We start from the raw sequence: 15,391 nt of genomic DNA, 5'->3' as shown, positions 1-15,391 counted from the left end.
TACCACGTTGGAGGCTCTCCCAAAAGCCAGCTTCACCATTAGAGAGGCTATTTATTATAGCAAAAGCATGCTACTACAGCCCTTAATACAGCCTGTGTGCCTCATGATGCCCTCTAGCTTAATATCCTGGCAGGCACATCCAGAGTGCATGGGCGTTTAGAAGATGTCTAAGAAAACCAGTGGGCTGGACAGCGAGCAGGTCATGGACTTCGCTGTGCTTGATGGCAACTCCTTTGCCAAGGCATCAATGGAGTGGAGACGCTGCCTCACTATTACAGTTATTTTATTTTCAACAACGACATGCCATGTTTTCTGCGAATGAGTGCACGTCATGTACTGCATAAATGGCGAATGACTAACCACATATCCATTTGGCCTCTCTTCCTCTGGATATAAATTACTTTGTCTATAATAATCTTCTCCAGTATTTCCAGGTGTTTGTTTTTTTTTGGAGTAAATATCTTTTTGGTGCTGGATAGGAAAGAGGTATTCTATTTTGCAAGTGAGAATGTACCAAAATTCTATTGGCTATAAGTCCTGGAAATTCTGTATTTCTGTTAAGGCCAGCTGTGGTTCAAAATAGATTAATTTTAATGATCTTCTAGGTACACTCAGAAGACATTTATTAGTTTGGGCTTTTATTGGAAGAGGGTTAAGGGTATGTTTCCGTGGAGCTGGGGAGAGGAGGACTAAAGGGCTATTTGTTGAATTGGCTTGTTATTGAATGTAATTATTTTTTGCTCCTGAGCAATTATAGATTGTAATTTTAAATAATTGTCAGGGTGCCTACAGCTTTCTATTGTAGTCTAAAATCTAAGGTTACAGATAAAATAAGTAATATGACATTACTTTTTTCTGAATGTGTGTGTTGGCAGTTAATTTAACTTAGCAATAGTTATCCAAAAAGAAAAGAATAAAGCAAGGTTTCTATTCCTTGCAGTAAACAAACTTTGTAAACAAGTTATTATTTTCTGCAGTGTAGCCCTAAAAATGATTCTTATTTTCCCTGTAAGAAAATGTTTGTGGTGCTTTGCTTTTATAATAGTGGAATATATTTTGTTTTGCCTCTGTATATTTCAAGCTCCCTGAGGTTGCTGAGAGATTACAGAGATTTTCACAAGACAAGGGTAAGGCTTCGCTATTATTGCAGAGATGAATTTTTATGAAAGATACAGTTTCAAGAGAATCAAATGGATTACACAGCCCTGATGACATCTCTTATTTTATGTGTACATCAAGTTCTACTTGAGTAGCAGAGCACTAAAGTGTGTCAAATGACCGAGGATGATCTAAAATGAATCTCTGGTGCGAAGTGTTGGAATGCTTAGAGCAAAGGAAGATCACAAAATGATTTGAAAGCCTCGAATCAATGACTGAACTAAAGATGTGATGCTTTGCAATGAAGCAAATAATCAAGTTGATGATAGGACCATGTAGCTCTATCTCAATCTCTTTCACATATTATTGTACCAGGGGTTCCTTTTATCCCTAACAGACTTTCGAAAGGTAATATATTAAGAAACTACTCCCTTCTTCAAAGTAGATAGAAAAGTGGCTAGACTGAATTTATCTGTGCACAAGCTGGCATAATTAATTAACTGTATCCTTGGATATTCTGTTCTGTTAATTCAGATGAAGATTTTGTTCCACTTTTGGACACCTCAGAGATGTGCAAAGAGCTTATGATGCTTTTATTCATACATATGGCATTTTTATTGATCCAGTAATTTATTTTTTTAAGAGAAAAGAGTAAATAGTTAATGCTGTCAGAATTTTGGCCATAAACCCTGTTGCTCTTTTTTTCTATCACAAATTCCTTTCTGGGTCTTTGGGACACTTCAGGCATCATCTTTGTGGCCAAGAAATATTGGGTGCCTACAATACTTTGTAAGACTGCCCTTTAGCCAATTAGACATGGAAGACACGCAGTGTTAATCCAGACATTTTGCACCTAAGGACTGACTGTTGTTACTTTGTGAATAGCACTTCTTTTCTGCAGATCATATCCATTTTTGGTGCAATATTGCTTTATATGTGATCCAGTTGTTCATATGAAAATGACACCCAGTTGTTCCCAGCCTTGAACATTCACTCCATCATATTCCCAAATCCGCAAACATTAAAGAAATCATGTATTTATTGGTTTCCATGATTTGTACGATTTGTGACACTTCTCCTTTATGTGTATGGAATGGCCCTGTAAATAGAAAACTAAAATTTTGGAGAGGTTGCTGAATTGTTCTGCGTTTTTACCCAGAACCTAGCACAACGGGATTCAAAACTGTGACAAAGGCTGTTATATGATGTGCTATGGTACTGAAAACAGCAATGCCACTAATGATGGAAACAGGCCTTGAAGAAATCTTTTACAGTCTGCATTCAGGCTCGAATTCCTGGAGCCTTCTCATCTCATTTTCACCAGATCTGCACATCTAAATATAATGGAATCGATGACTAATACAATACCAAGAAAACAGAATTAGTTCCATTTCATGAGTGAAGCTCAATAAAAGAACAAGATAATTTTTATGAGGTGGAAATCTTCAAGAGTGAGACATTGAACTTTTTTTTTTTTTTTTTTTTATGAATCATCTATTTATTGTTAAACACTTTTTGTCTCTTTTTTTGCCCCATGCCTAATATTGACTGGTTCTGTCCTCAGCCTAACAAATGCCAAGATCACCAGTTGGTATATCTGGCTCAACTTGTTCAAGCAGTCAGAATTTTCAGATGCATTTTCTGTACTTTTGGAGGCAGCTCTTTATTTTGTCTTATTTTCTCCCTTACTGTATTGTAGGTATATTCCACTGCCAAAAGATGATTAAGATGAAAGTTGCTACATTTTATCTAGATCAAGTTTATGGAAGAGTATAAATCAACAAAAATATGGCAAGGAAAAAGTTAGAAAATACATCATTTTATCCAAGGGTGTTTCTATCAACTAGCAGTCATAGCATGAAAAAGAATTAGTCTAAACAAAGACCTGTTAGTTGGGATTCTTTGGTATTTTTCCAAAAGGGATTCTTTGCTTTGCTTTGGGACCACTCATACCTCGGTTGTGGAGTACTTAAAGTAATAATTCATAAATTATGGTTCATGTGAGGCTTAATTATTGTGTGCGAAGTGCTTTGATGTTTTTGGATGAAAGGAGCTAAATGCATGTGAATTAGTATTTAAGTATTTGCTTTCTAGAGGAGGCAGGAAACATGGTTCCCCAGGTCCAAACGGCTGCTGCCAGGCTTCCTCCTATGGCGTATTCCCAAGCTGGTGTCCTTCTGGGAGCTGGGCAGTAGAGCCCGTGAATTGTATGTATATGTTTGGGCCTAATGAATCCTGCGTGCTTTCCAACTCCTTTTAACCTTTCTCTCCTAATTAAGGAAATGCTGAGCATGATTAACGCGATATAGATGCAGAACAGCCACTAGGAACAAAGCTTGTACCCCAAGACTGCAGGAAAAGGCAGCACCATGGAAGTTGTTGGCTTTCTTCACTCTCCCAACATCTACTTCTCATCCTACTCACTTTTAGAAGCAATTTGCACTGTTAACTCTGATGATTTAGACCCACGATGAACCTCCTGAAGGGTTCATGTGAAGCTGGCAGGCAGAAGCAGTGTTGCACAGTTGTCCTCCCAGATCTTTAGGTTCAGGTTGGAAATGAGGAGACATTTCTTCTCAGAAAGAGCAGTCAGGCACTGGAAATGGTTGCCCAGGGAGGTGGTGGAGTCACCGTCCCTGGGGGTGTTCAAGGAAAGGTTGGACGTGGTGCTTAGGGACATGGTTTAGTGGTGACATTGGTGATAGGGGGGTGGTTGGACCAGGTGATCTTGGAGGTCTTTTCCAACCTTAATGATTCTGTGATTCTGTGAGATCTACATGGTGGAGGAATGTGGCATGGGTGCAGGGACGTTCTGGTGCATCACTCAAAGCTCAGGAAATTTGGCCAGTGTTTTAAATATTCTTTAAATATTTTTTAAATATACTCATTCCAGTGTGTGATGCCAACCTTTCAGATCAGCATAAGTGATTTTTTTGAGTTGTCCATACCTTCCAGTTTCTGCAAACTAGAGGAAAGGAGTTTTCATACAATCATAGAGTCACAGAAGGATTCAGGTTGGAAGAGACCTTAAAGGTCATCTAATTCCAACCCCCTGCCATGGGCAGGAACACCTTCCACTAGACCAGGCTGCCCCCAGCCCCATCCAGCCTGGCCTTGGGCAATGCCAGGGATGGGGCACCCACAGCTCCTTGGGGCAGCCTGCGCCAGGGCCTCCTGGCCTCGTACTGAACAATTTCTTCCTCATGTCGGATCTAACCCTCTCCTCTCTGAGTTTAAAGCCGCCCCCCTTGTCCTGTCCCTACCCCTGACACAGAGTCCCTCCCCAGCCCTCCTGCAGCCCCTCAGGCCCGGGCAGGCCGCTGGGAGGTCTCCCCGGAGCCTTCTCCTCCCCAGGCCCAACACCCCCAGCTCCCTCAGCCTGGCTGCAGAGCAGAGGGGCTCCAGCCTCTGCTCATCCTCGGGGCCTCCTCTGGACTCGTTCTACTATGTCCAACAGAGGATTTTGATGATGGAATTTTCTTACTATTTGGATTCACCAGGGAGCAGTTTTGTTAACCTTCAGGATAAAATTGGTTTAAATATTCCTGTCTATTGCACGGGGAAAGAATAAATACTGAGGCAGTGAATAAGGCCATCTTTGAAAGTATTTTAATAAGCTGAGATGTGTATATCCCTGCTCTCTACTGGTTATGATCAAAATTGCATTTAAATTAGAAAATCTGAAACCTCTCCTACTGTAGCTGTAAAGTTCATGGCAGCTATGGTTTGTGCCTTATTAACATCCTTGATATTGGATTCAAATTTATTAAAATCCTATTGATTTTACATTCAATATAACTTGTACCATTCTTTTTTGATGGATCAAATAAATAAATTTTAAGAATTCTTTTCTATCTATCGCTTTTCCCAGTTTGAGTGCTGTTGTCTTATAGGGTCTTTGAAAAGTCTTACTTATGAGATGTTATTCATATTTTTCCTGCTGAAAACATGGCAGTTTTTCTGTTGACAGTAAAATACTCCCTTTCTATTATGGTATTCTTCTTTTGCTCTTAAAATAATCTGTTGTGCACGTTTTATACAAACATACATACATACGCACACATGTGCCCACACGCTCTTCGAATGTCAGCAGCTACCATACTGGCATAAATGAATTGCCCGGGCATTTGTTAATTTGAATGAACATGAGGCTTCTGCTTCTCCTATGGAAAATGAAGCAAACCCAACAGTTTCTCTGGGAATTCATGCAGTGTGAACAGAACACATCTTGGCAAAATGGTGAGCCAAGAAATTCCTCTTTAGTTGCTCTGTTAGGCAAACTGCATTTTAAATTTCTTGCCGAGGGCTTTGTTTGACTTGCCCCAGGCAAGCTGTTCAACATATTTATCAACCCTGTTGTAGCATTAGAGCCAACGCTTATCTGGGAAGATCATCCGCTTAATGCCATCTGTCACCAGGAGTTTTATTTCTTTCAGCTGAGCTTGTTCTCCATTTCAGCTTTTTTTTTTAGTATTCCTCCCAACCATTTCTTAGTTGATTGTTTTCCAGTGATCTCAAATATTCTGTGATTGCTCAAGTATTCTGTGGTTGCTGCATGGTAAGCCCCTAAAGACATCAATAATACAATTTTATTTTAAATTCTGATTGATAACATTAATCCTATATGCATCCAGATGGCTCACCAAAGTGCCCTACATATTGCAGTGTTATGTAAAAGATGATATTACATTTCAATTTGAATCTGGATTTTTCTCCAGATTTTCAACAAGAATTTGAGAAAATTCAAAACAAAGACTCTCAGGTAATTCATGCGGTATTTTGATCTTGGTGCGTATTAGGACGTAGCTTTGATCATTTTAGATTTTCAAGCCCTTATTTGCTGTTGTGTAAGTACGTAAGCATGAATGTATTTGACAAAGCTGCATTCACTCACTTTACATGTGATTCTGAGAGCCTGTGCTACTTTTGGATTTGTGTCTGCAATCACAGTGAAGCCAAAGGGACCGGCATATTTGCCTGTGGAGAACAAAATTTAACTTTCTGGATGTCTGATGCTTTTGAGTTATATAAATTCAAGAAAAAATGTTGTAACCAGGGATACAACTACTGCATCTAGACTAGAGAGTGGACATTCTTCCTGAGGTACCAGGACATTGTGATCTCCTGGTTGTCTGAACTGGGAGATCTGCTGGGTCACATCACAGCTCCCTTGTTGCCTGCATGCCCATTGTCTCTTTGGGGGAGATTGAGGGAGTGGGAACATGATGGTGCCTACCGAGGTCCCCTACTGACCTTTCAGGAAGCCAAAGTACCCACTTCAACCTGTGAAGTGCGAGAAATTAATGTTCCCCACAGTTTAGGTGCACACAGCACAAATAAATATCTCTTTGGCTCAGTACTTTGAAATATCAGTACTTGGACTGACTTCAGTCAGAAAGCTGTACCAACTGCACTGCACAATTTTTAAGAGAAAAGGCCAATCACACACAGTTAGTGTTTGGCGGAAATCTATGTAATGAGCATTATTATATAGATATATGACTTGCTGAGGTTCAATTTATTCTTTCCAACTGGGGAAAAAGAATTATTTCAGTTCAATGCAGCTGAGCATTTCCTAGGCTTCTCCAGATTTTGTAGAGGTAACTAAATAAATCGTATTCAAAATTTGGGCCAAATCCTATAGTGGCCAAGAGAAGCAGGGCTACTGGCAGCTGTGCCTTCAGCTCCCGGAGAGATGCTGGCTAGAACAGGATGCATTGAGGTAGGCCGGTGGGATGTGCTGTTGGCTGTCCTTTACTGCTTCAATGTATAGGAGCAGCCTGTGCCCCCAGCTACTTTTGGCTGGGTACTGTAGCATTCGAGCAGCTGGCAGAATCACTGCTTCTAGGGTTTCAGAACATAAGCTGGCACAAGAGCCGGTCTCCTCTGTCTAGTGTGCTCCTGAGCTTTGGATAGATCCTGTCCTGCCACTTGTTCTGAGCTGGGGTTAGGGAAGAGGTTTCCAGGGCACGTTGCTCTTTGTTCTCTCAGCATAGCAGCACATTTTTGTTTTTCTGAGTGTACACTTAAAACTGACATTTCCCTCTACTAAGTGGAATCATACATTCTAAAATCCCGTTAACAGAAGGAGGAGCAGGATCCATATCCTTTGCAGTTCATCTTCTGCAGTGAAGCATTGCTATCAGCCTGGCATTGAAACAGCTTCTTAATCTGCTGCACGGAAAAGCGCCTTGAAGTGTGGGTGTAGGGATTGCAGGCTGTGGGCCAGAAAAGCCTTGGCATGCCACGGAAGTAATGCATTCATTCTTCAGAATAAGACAAAAAGAGTCTTCTGATTCTCTGGCTGTCCTGCTGGACTGCTTGGAGGGCAGGGGAGAGATAATGCTTCTAAGTAGAGCTGGCAGGAGCAAAAGGTTGTTGGGTTGTCAGATAAAAGCCAGGTTGTGTATGAACCTGATGCCCAGAGGAGTGGGGCATACCACAAAGGTAAAGGACAAAGGCATAAAAAAATCGTTCCATGAATAAAAATACCATATATGTATACATGTTTCAGAGAAAATATGAAAATTAGCCCGTATATAAATACAATACACCTGCTGTGAGTTTCCCTAAATGGAAAGCTGGCAGTCCCTGAAGCATCAGCCTCCTTTAACATCCATGGAGCTCAGAACTTAATAGACTTTAATTAGTACAGCATGGGTGCAGCTTATTAGGTTTTAATTTGGATCAAGAATGCCCTTCTGATGCAAATGTTCCACTTGTGCCGATTTACATCATGGAATCCTGAATAGGGCTTTACATCAGGGAACCTGCATGGAAACTGAATATTCAAAGATGTGATAGGAAGAAATGTAGGAGAAGGCGATCGCAGTGAGGGTGAGTAAAGGTTACCTTTGCAGGATCATGCAGTTTCTTGTATGAGTGGAGAACACATCTTGAACGTTGCGTAATTTTAAACAAGTTTTCCAATTTGGTTTTGCGACTGTGTGATGGCTATTGCATGCAGTACAAGAAATAAAGAATTTAATAATGCTACAAGCTACGCACGTTATTATCAGGATAGATATGAAATAACTTTGCAGTTACTTTGCTTAGGATTCATCTGGCTTATGTGTATAGACCTGAAGCACAGACTTCTACAACTGAGCAACTCATGGTAGATTCTTTTTATAGCCATGGAAGAGAAACAGTCAGCTTCCAAACACAGTCACTAAATTATGGGGGATTTGTTTCAACCAGATTCAAAAATTCCATGTTTTCATAATGTCTACATATAAGACAGGGGCTTGTTTTTCCTGCCTTAAAATATGCAGTTACATTTGAGATGTCCAAGAGCATTTTGCCTTGCCTTTCAAGAAGGGCACGTGTCTCTCTTGAGCCCTGTGTCATGTGTGTTAGCCTTGTGTAGAGAGATGTCTTGGCTATCCTAAGGAATCTCAAATGACCCTGGATGTCTCTGTTTAGTCAAATAAATTAATCCCTACATGTATAAGCTCCTGTTACAGTCAGTGGAGACCCTAGTCAATACAGTTAACGTCATCTGTACAGCTATTCATCTCACTAGAAAGTAAACACCTGGGGTTCAATTTTGCTCAGATTATCTTTGTGAATATTTCGAATTTATTACAGATTATCTTTAACAATGGGATGTTTATCTCTTCTTATCAGGGCAATATTTTGCTTTCATTATTTTAGAAAAATACTTATGCTAACTCTTTTTTACAAATATGCTAATGGTCTGGGTTGCCTATGGAAACACATGCTTCTTGACTGAGTGTAAGGCTGTGTAGAAAAAGAGTTGTTCAGAAGATATATATGTGTGTACATGTATAAAGAGAATAGTCTGAGAAAAAGGATGTGGATGCTAGAAAGGAATAGGAGTATTAGCATTTAGTCTCAAATTGTGTGATTAATATTATTTATAGGGATGAATGAACCTTTAAAGACTGCCATTTGAATCTGTTTGTTTTTGAAGTTCAAAAGCGTAAAATCTTTAAATGCCTTTTGAAATTCCAATTAAGAGTCAGTCAAAACCCATCACTAAAAGAATAGTTTTTGTTTTACAAATTAGCAATTAAAAAGTGACAAATATCTTCAATGCTTAAATACTCTTCTGCAATACCCATTATGTTCAAGTTATGCTTTTTTTTTTGGGGGGGTGGGGGCATAAGAGTATTTCCCTTAATAAATGGGTACGGGTATTTTCTTTATTTTTCTTTCTCTTAGGAATGCCTCTGGAAGCTCTCTATCTAACTCTAAAGCTCCACTCACTTAACCAGTACTGGGGATTAAGCAAATTATTTCATGAATAGTTTAAAATCACATTCATGTTTGCTAGTTTCAAGTTATAGTATGGGCTTATTTCCCTTTTATGTTCCTTTCCCTACTGTTTACTGATTTTTTCCCTCTGAGTTTTATCTAATTATTTGGAACATCTTCAGCTTTCTAACTAGAGTAGTAGTAATTAGGGAAAGTAAACTTCTGTTTACTACAAGAGCATACGAAGTCTTTAACTGTGGTAACTTCCTGATTTCAGTAATTATTGTTCAGGTTAAACATGGCTTAAGGCAGTCAGTGCTCTGAAGAGGAGGCAGTCTATGAGCTCCAGAATATTATGGGGGTTTTATTCTTAATATTTCTCTCCTTGTGACAGTTCCTCTGTAGAACATGGCACCGTTTTAGCAGAATAACAAACATCAACTGCTGAATGTATTAATACTGTGGAAAGCAATTTAGTATTGTATTGTTGTAAATTATGTCCCTTTACTAGCAGGTTGTTTTCTTATGACAAAGGCTTCAATTTTATCTGTTCTCGTGGATGTGAGGATTTATTGTTTGTGCAAGGTGCCAGCGTACTTGAGAAATGATGAGAATAGTTTGCTGAAAGAATAAAATGTCTGTCTCTGAGAGGTGGGAGAACACAATGAATTCAGACATAAACTGCTTGCAGAGAAGAAAAAGTGAAAGAAACCATGATGAAGTTGTAGGTCATTGGTTCAAATCAACAGGTCAGAGAGGGCGATTGATGAGAGAACCCCAAATAAAAGTTATTGATCAAGGAGAGCCACCAACCTGCTGATAGGTAATTTCAGACATTTCCGTTACATTTTAAAAAATAAATAGGAAAACGATGAGCATTTCTGCTTTCCATTTGATCTTGGGCCTGTGTTTGAACTCAAGCCTGAATTTCGTTTGTGTCCTTATCTTTGGGATATACCTTTGCACTCAGGTGTGGGACTAGGAATATGTTTGGGAAAAAAAAATGGGTCTGTACTATTCTGTAGCAAGTATGAAGTACCTCACAAACCAGCCTGCCAGCTGCCCTTGTCCTGCAAATGTTAGTTTGGTAAACTGGCTCCAGATTCCATCCTACAAGAGTCTGTAGGATGCCCTGCCCCAGCCCAGGCTGCCCCCAGCCCCATCCAGCCTGGCCTTGGGCACTGCCAGGGATGGGGCACCCACAGCTCCTCGGGGCAGCCTGCGCCAGGGCCTCCTGGCCTCGTACTGAACAATTTCTTCCTCATGTCGGATCTAAAGCTCCCCACTCTGAGTTTAAAGCCGCCCCCCTTGTCCTGTCCCTACCCCTGACACAGAGTCCCTCCCCAGCCCTCCTGCAGCCCCTCAGGCCCGGGCAGGCCGCTGGGAGGTCTCCCCGGAGCCTTCTCCTCCCCAGGCCCAACACCCCCAGCTCCCTCAGCCTGGCTCCAGAGCAGAGGGGCTCCAGCCTCTGCTCATCCTCGGGGCCTCCTCTGGGCCCGCTCCAGCAGCTCCACGTCCTCCTGGTGCCGGGCCCGGAGCTGAGCGCAGGGATGCAGTGGGGGTGTCAAGAGAGTGGAGGAGAGGGGGAGAATCCCCTACCCCACTCTGCTGGCCACGCTGCTGCTGCTGCTGCAGCCCAGGGGGCGGGTGGCTTGCTGGGCTCCAAGCGCACGGTGCTGGCTTGCTACAGAACAAGGAGCACTTTCCAGCTCACTGCTGTAACAGAATCACAGAATCAGAATCATTTAGGTTGGAAACACCCTCTAAGATCATCTAGTCCAACCTTTAACCTAGTACTAAAGTCCACCTCTAAACCACGCTACTAAGGTCTACATCTACATGTTTCTTGAAGACCTCCAGGGCTGGTGACTCAATGACTTCCCTGGGCAGCCTATTCCAATGCCGCACAACCCTTTCAGTAAAGAAATTTCTCCTAATATCCAACCTAAACCTCCCCTGGTGCAACTTGAGGCCATTTCCCCTCATCTTTTCTCTTGATGCTTGGGAGAAGAGCCCCATCCCCACCTCGCTAATGTTTGAAGACATAAATTCTCAATAAAAAGGAAAGCAAGAGAAAAATTACGATGTTGACATTACTAAATGAATGTCTATTGAGTTTCGTTACAGTGAAGGGGTGAGTGGTACTCTCTGTGACTGGACTCTTTGGGAGCGAGACCTGTATGTTCATGGCACTGTCCACTTTATACGTGCTCTGACTTCTGCAGGAAGAAAATAAATCATCAAACCATAAATCGTTAAACCAAAGCTGCTGTTTGGAATGTACTCAAAGTGATGAGTAAAAACTGTCTTCCTCTACACTCTCTATCAATTGGCTAGACTTGGTGACATAAGTACTGGAAAGCCTCCCAGAGTTAATTGCAATAAAATAGTGATGTCAGCTACAGAAATACGTTCTATTTTAAATCACCGTTAGATAGGCGAGTACCTGAAAAATTCCTCTCAAATAAGAATTCTCAGTTGTTCTTTCTGCAAAGCCTGGAGGCTTTGAGAGGTCCTACAACAGTTTGCCACCAGCCTAATGTAGGTGAGAAACCCAAGTCTAATAGCCTTAGCTATCGCTCTAGTCTAGGAGAATGGCTCTAATTTGGTCAGCAGTTTAAATCTTCTTTGAGCTGAGTTGTCCTCAGGAGATGCCTGCCTCTTTCCATGGTCTCCAGGAGCAGGCTAGGCTCCTAAGTTATGTGGCTTGCTTGAGCATCTGAATTAGAAGAAATCTTCTGTATTTTTGTATTTTTGTGCGTTACTTCAGGAGTTGGTCAAAATAATTTACTTTAGTTTGAAGCTAATCTGTGAAGTTTCAAAGAAAGAATATGCCTTTGTGAGCCATCATAGTTGTTCTTCTAGTTGTTCTTTGAAGGAACATTTCTGTAATTTTTTAACCTGTCATATCTGCATTGTTATCAATAGAAAACCCATCATGGATCATTGATTTATAAGTGTACCTAACATTTAGCTTATTATTTTTACTAGTTTTGACTTCAAATGCTTTAATTAGGGAATCAGAAAAGGACATATGTTATCACTGAGAGAGAAGATGCATCACTTGTAATCAGGGATGAGCTAGATAATAGTACAGTGTACGTGACATGTTTCAGCTTTATGGCTTTATGGAGTCCTTCAAATCATAACTCTGAAGCCATCAGAGAACTGTGGATGTTAGGCTTGTTTATTTCTTCCCACTGGCTTTCATACAATGTGCTTGATTCCATGCTACCAGGAGACTTTTGCTAATTTACACCTGTTGACAATCTGCTGTCCTTAAATAATTGGCCATGTGGGTGAATGAATGCCGAAATTTTGCCTGAACATCAAATATGTGCATACATAAATTGTTAAACCAAAGCATTTTTCCTTCTGTATAGCGTATAATTTAATCCATTATTACTGCCACCTTTAAAGACTGCATATGCCTGAAAGCAGAAAATTAAATAACTGTTTGCCATTAATACAAATTATTGTTTTGACAACTTGCTAATCAACTAAAGTAAAAATGGTGCTGTACAAATAGTGCAATTGCCTTTTAAGTAACTTTTTTTTATGTGCATGAAAATTCTCCTTGTTTGGGCCTTTGAACCCGTATAGGATTTATCCTCTGTGATATTCAGAAGCATTATAAAATAAAGTTTTATTTGAGTTGTGCACTGATGCAGAATGGATTTTTCAGTATAGTTACTCCATGTATAGTCTTGGGAAACATTTGACCATCACATGCTGACTATAGATGTTACTTCCAGTATGGACTATATCAATTAATGTGCAAATGAGTTATTTAGCATTGAACAGATTTTGACATAATGTTATATACTTCATGTAATATTCAGGTATGGGCTGTTTCTGGGGAGCTGAGAGGAAGTTTTGGAGACAGAAGGGAGTCTACTCCACTCAAGTGGGTTATGCAGGAGGGTATACTCCAAATCCTACCTACAAAGAGGTCTGTTCAGGTAAGCCTTTCTCTTTGCTTTTTAAGGACTGTGAGTAGAATCCTATCAGATTATGAGTGACAATGAAGAGTAAATGAGTGACCGCAGTAACTCATGAGATGGGTTATTTACAGAACACTGGTACTTACCTTGTATCCTAAACTGTAATGAAATCTATGGTATGTCCATCCCATTGTCATCTCCTACTAATTAATGAGTTAGTGTATGTACAAATACTCCGAGGAAAAAGAGAAAAATAGAAAGTTCAGATTTTCTTATTTGACTATTGTGTTTTAATACAATTTCCTCAGGAAATAGATTCTGTTGCAAATTATGCAAATGTGTCTTTTAGAAAACATATGAGTTTTAATTTAAATTGTGTCCATATTTGAGTGTGGAAAAAAATCAGAAAGAACACGTTCTTTCCTTTTCTTTCTGTATAACGGGAGAATATATGAAAAAGTCTACATTTCTCATTTGTGTTTTTATTATTATTTTGTTAAAGTTTTATACAGTTCAATGAACAGCATCCTATAATTTCCAAAGCAAATCATTGCATTTATTTTTTCATTGCACTCCAATACTAATCCTTCTACAGTACTGATAACCCAATGCAGTTTCTTTCTGTGATCCAGAACAGAACCACTGGCAGCCAATTGACTAATGTTGTTGTTAAAGCATATTCTTGCTTTCCTATACTCACTGGTGGAGAACAACTTGAAGGTTTGATTTTAGTTTATTTTCGTGTTAACACTTTTTATGCCAAATGCTGAAGCTGATATACTGTTCTCAATAACAATCTATCATGTAGGCTTGATAGAGTATAATAAGTTTAGTGACACAAACAAATAATGGATACTTTAGAAGCTATGGAGGAGTGCTGAAAGGCACCCAGAAAAGCAGAAACTTTATGGAAATAGTAAAAAATGTGGAAAGAGATGTCTTAAAGTGTTATTTTAAAGACAATTCTGAGCGCATAAGAAATTGCTATGTAAGAGCTAAAGAAAACATAGATTAGGGAGAATTTCTGCTGGTAACTCATAGCAGTATGCATGTTCCTGAATGCAAATGTTTAGTCTGTAGAAAATTAAAAATAGCTAGAACAAAAAGAAGGACACCCTGCCTTTAGCATTAACAGATGCAGAGTGACCCAGAACTCCTGCAAAACATAGAAATGGTAAGTATCACCTATGGATGGATCAGTGATACCTGTTTTATTAATCTGTATGATCCATTGGTTCCTAAGTTTTCCACAGTCTTGTATATGTATTTTCATAATTTGCCTGCACTATCTGTAATTTTTTATTAAAAAATGCATGATAGCATGTATATTTGCAGGCCTGTCTTGTATTTTTTGTCCACTCTGTTTAATGACCTGGACATTAAATAATTAGATTGTTTATATCGATAGTGATGTGCAGTACAATTTTTCTTTCCCAATGCACTCATGGTTCCAGTACACTGAGTGTAGTTATGATGGACTGTTGAGTGTTTCTCCAAAGACAGTGAGGGCTGGCTGTTGGCCAGAGGGAGATTTGAACACAGGACAAGGTGGTGTAGTAAGGGAAGTAGAGATATCTTTTATTCCTGCACGGTGTATGCTGGTTTTCATATTTCAGAATGGCTCCACATTATTGCATGTTTTGCATGTGATTCAGATGCTTTGAAGTTTTTTGAAGCTACTCCATATGTGGTAGTTCATCAATAGTGAACAAAAATAACAATCATAATTTAATAATCAGAATCGTGGAATCAAGAAATGGAAAAAAAAAATCTGTGAAGTCTTTTCTGACAGTTTTTTAGTTAGATTTGTAGTGTAAAACCACAGCAGAAGTTATTTTTCTAGTGCTTGTTTTTTTTCACATTCGCATTATGGATGTTTATATGCCTCAAGATACTGGACACTGGAGGATTTTTTGCTCAGAGATGTCTGGAAGGATAAGCACATATTTCACAGCCTTGTCTCTGTGAACATAAATGGGATATGTATGTGCTACACATTTGTGTTCTCAGCTGAGCATCTGAGCTGAATTGGAGAATTTACTGATTTTTGCATGCTGATTTTTCATTCCTACTTAGCTTCCTTTAGCCATGTTTTATTCTGATTTTCTTCCTTTTTTTTTTTTTTTCCT

General features: G+C 39.7%; 1 protein-coding gene across 4 annotated transcripts in view; it reads left to right on the top strand.

The window, feature by feature from the left end:
* MSRA (methionine sulfoxide reductase A) overlaps positions 1-15,391 on the top strand; it is a 275,643-nt gene that overhangs the window by 119,131 nt on the left and 141,121 nt on the right. For all 4 annotated transcript variants that reach the window (XM_080587436.1, XM_080587437.1, XM_080587435.1 and 1 more), the window contains one exon: positions 13,161-13,280. In XM_080587436.1, the coding sequence (XP_080443562.1) occupies positions 13,161-13,280 (120 nt within the window). The remainder of the gene's footprint in view (positions 1-13,160; positions 13,281-15,391) is intronic.

The sequence above is a fragment of the Anser brachyrhynchus genome (assembly GCF_964034855.1).
Source record: "Anser brachyrhynchus genome assembly, chromosome: 3".
NCBI lineage: Eukaryota > Metazoa > Chordata > Aves > Anseriformes > Anatidae > Anser > Anser brachyrhynchus.
This window is presented reverse-complemented; position numbering and strand designations above follow the sequence as displayed.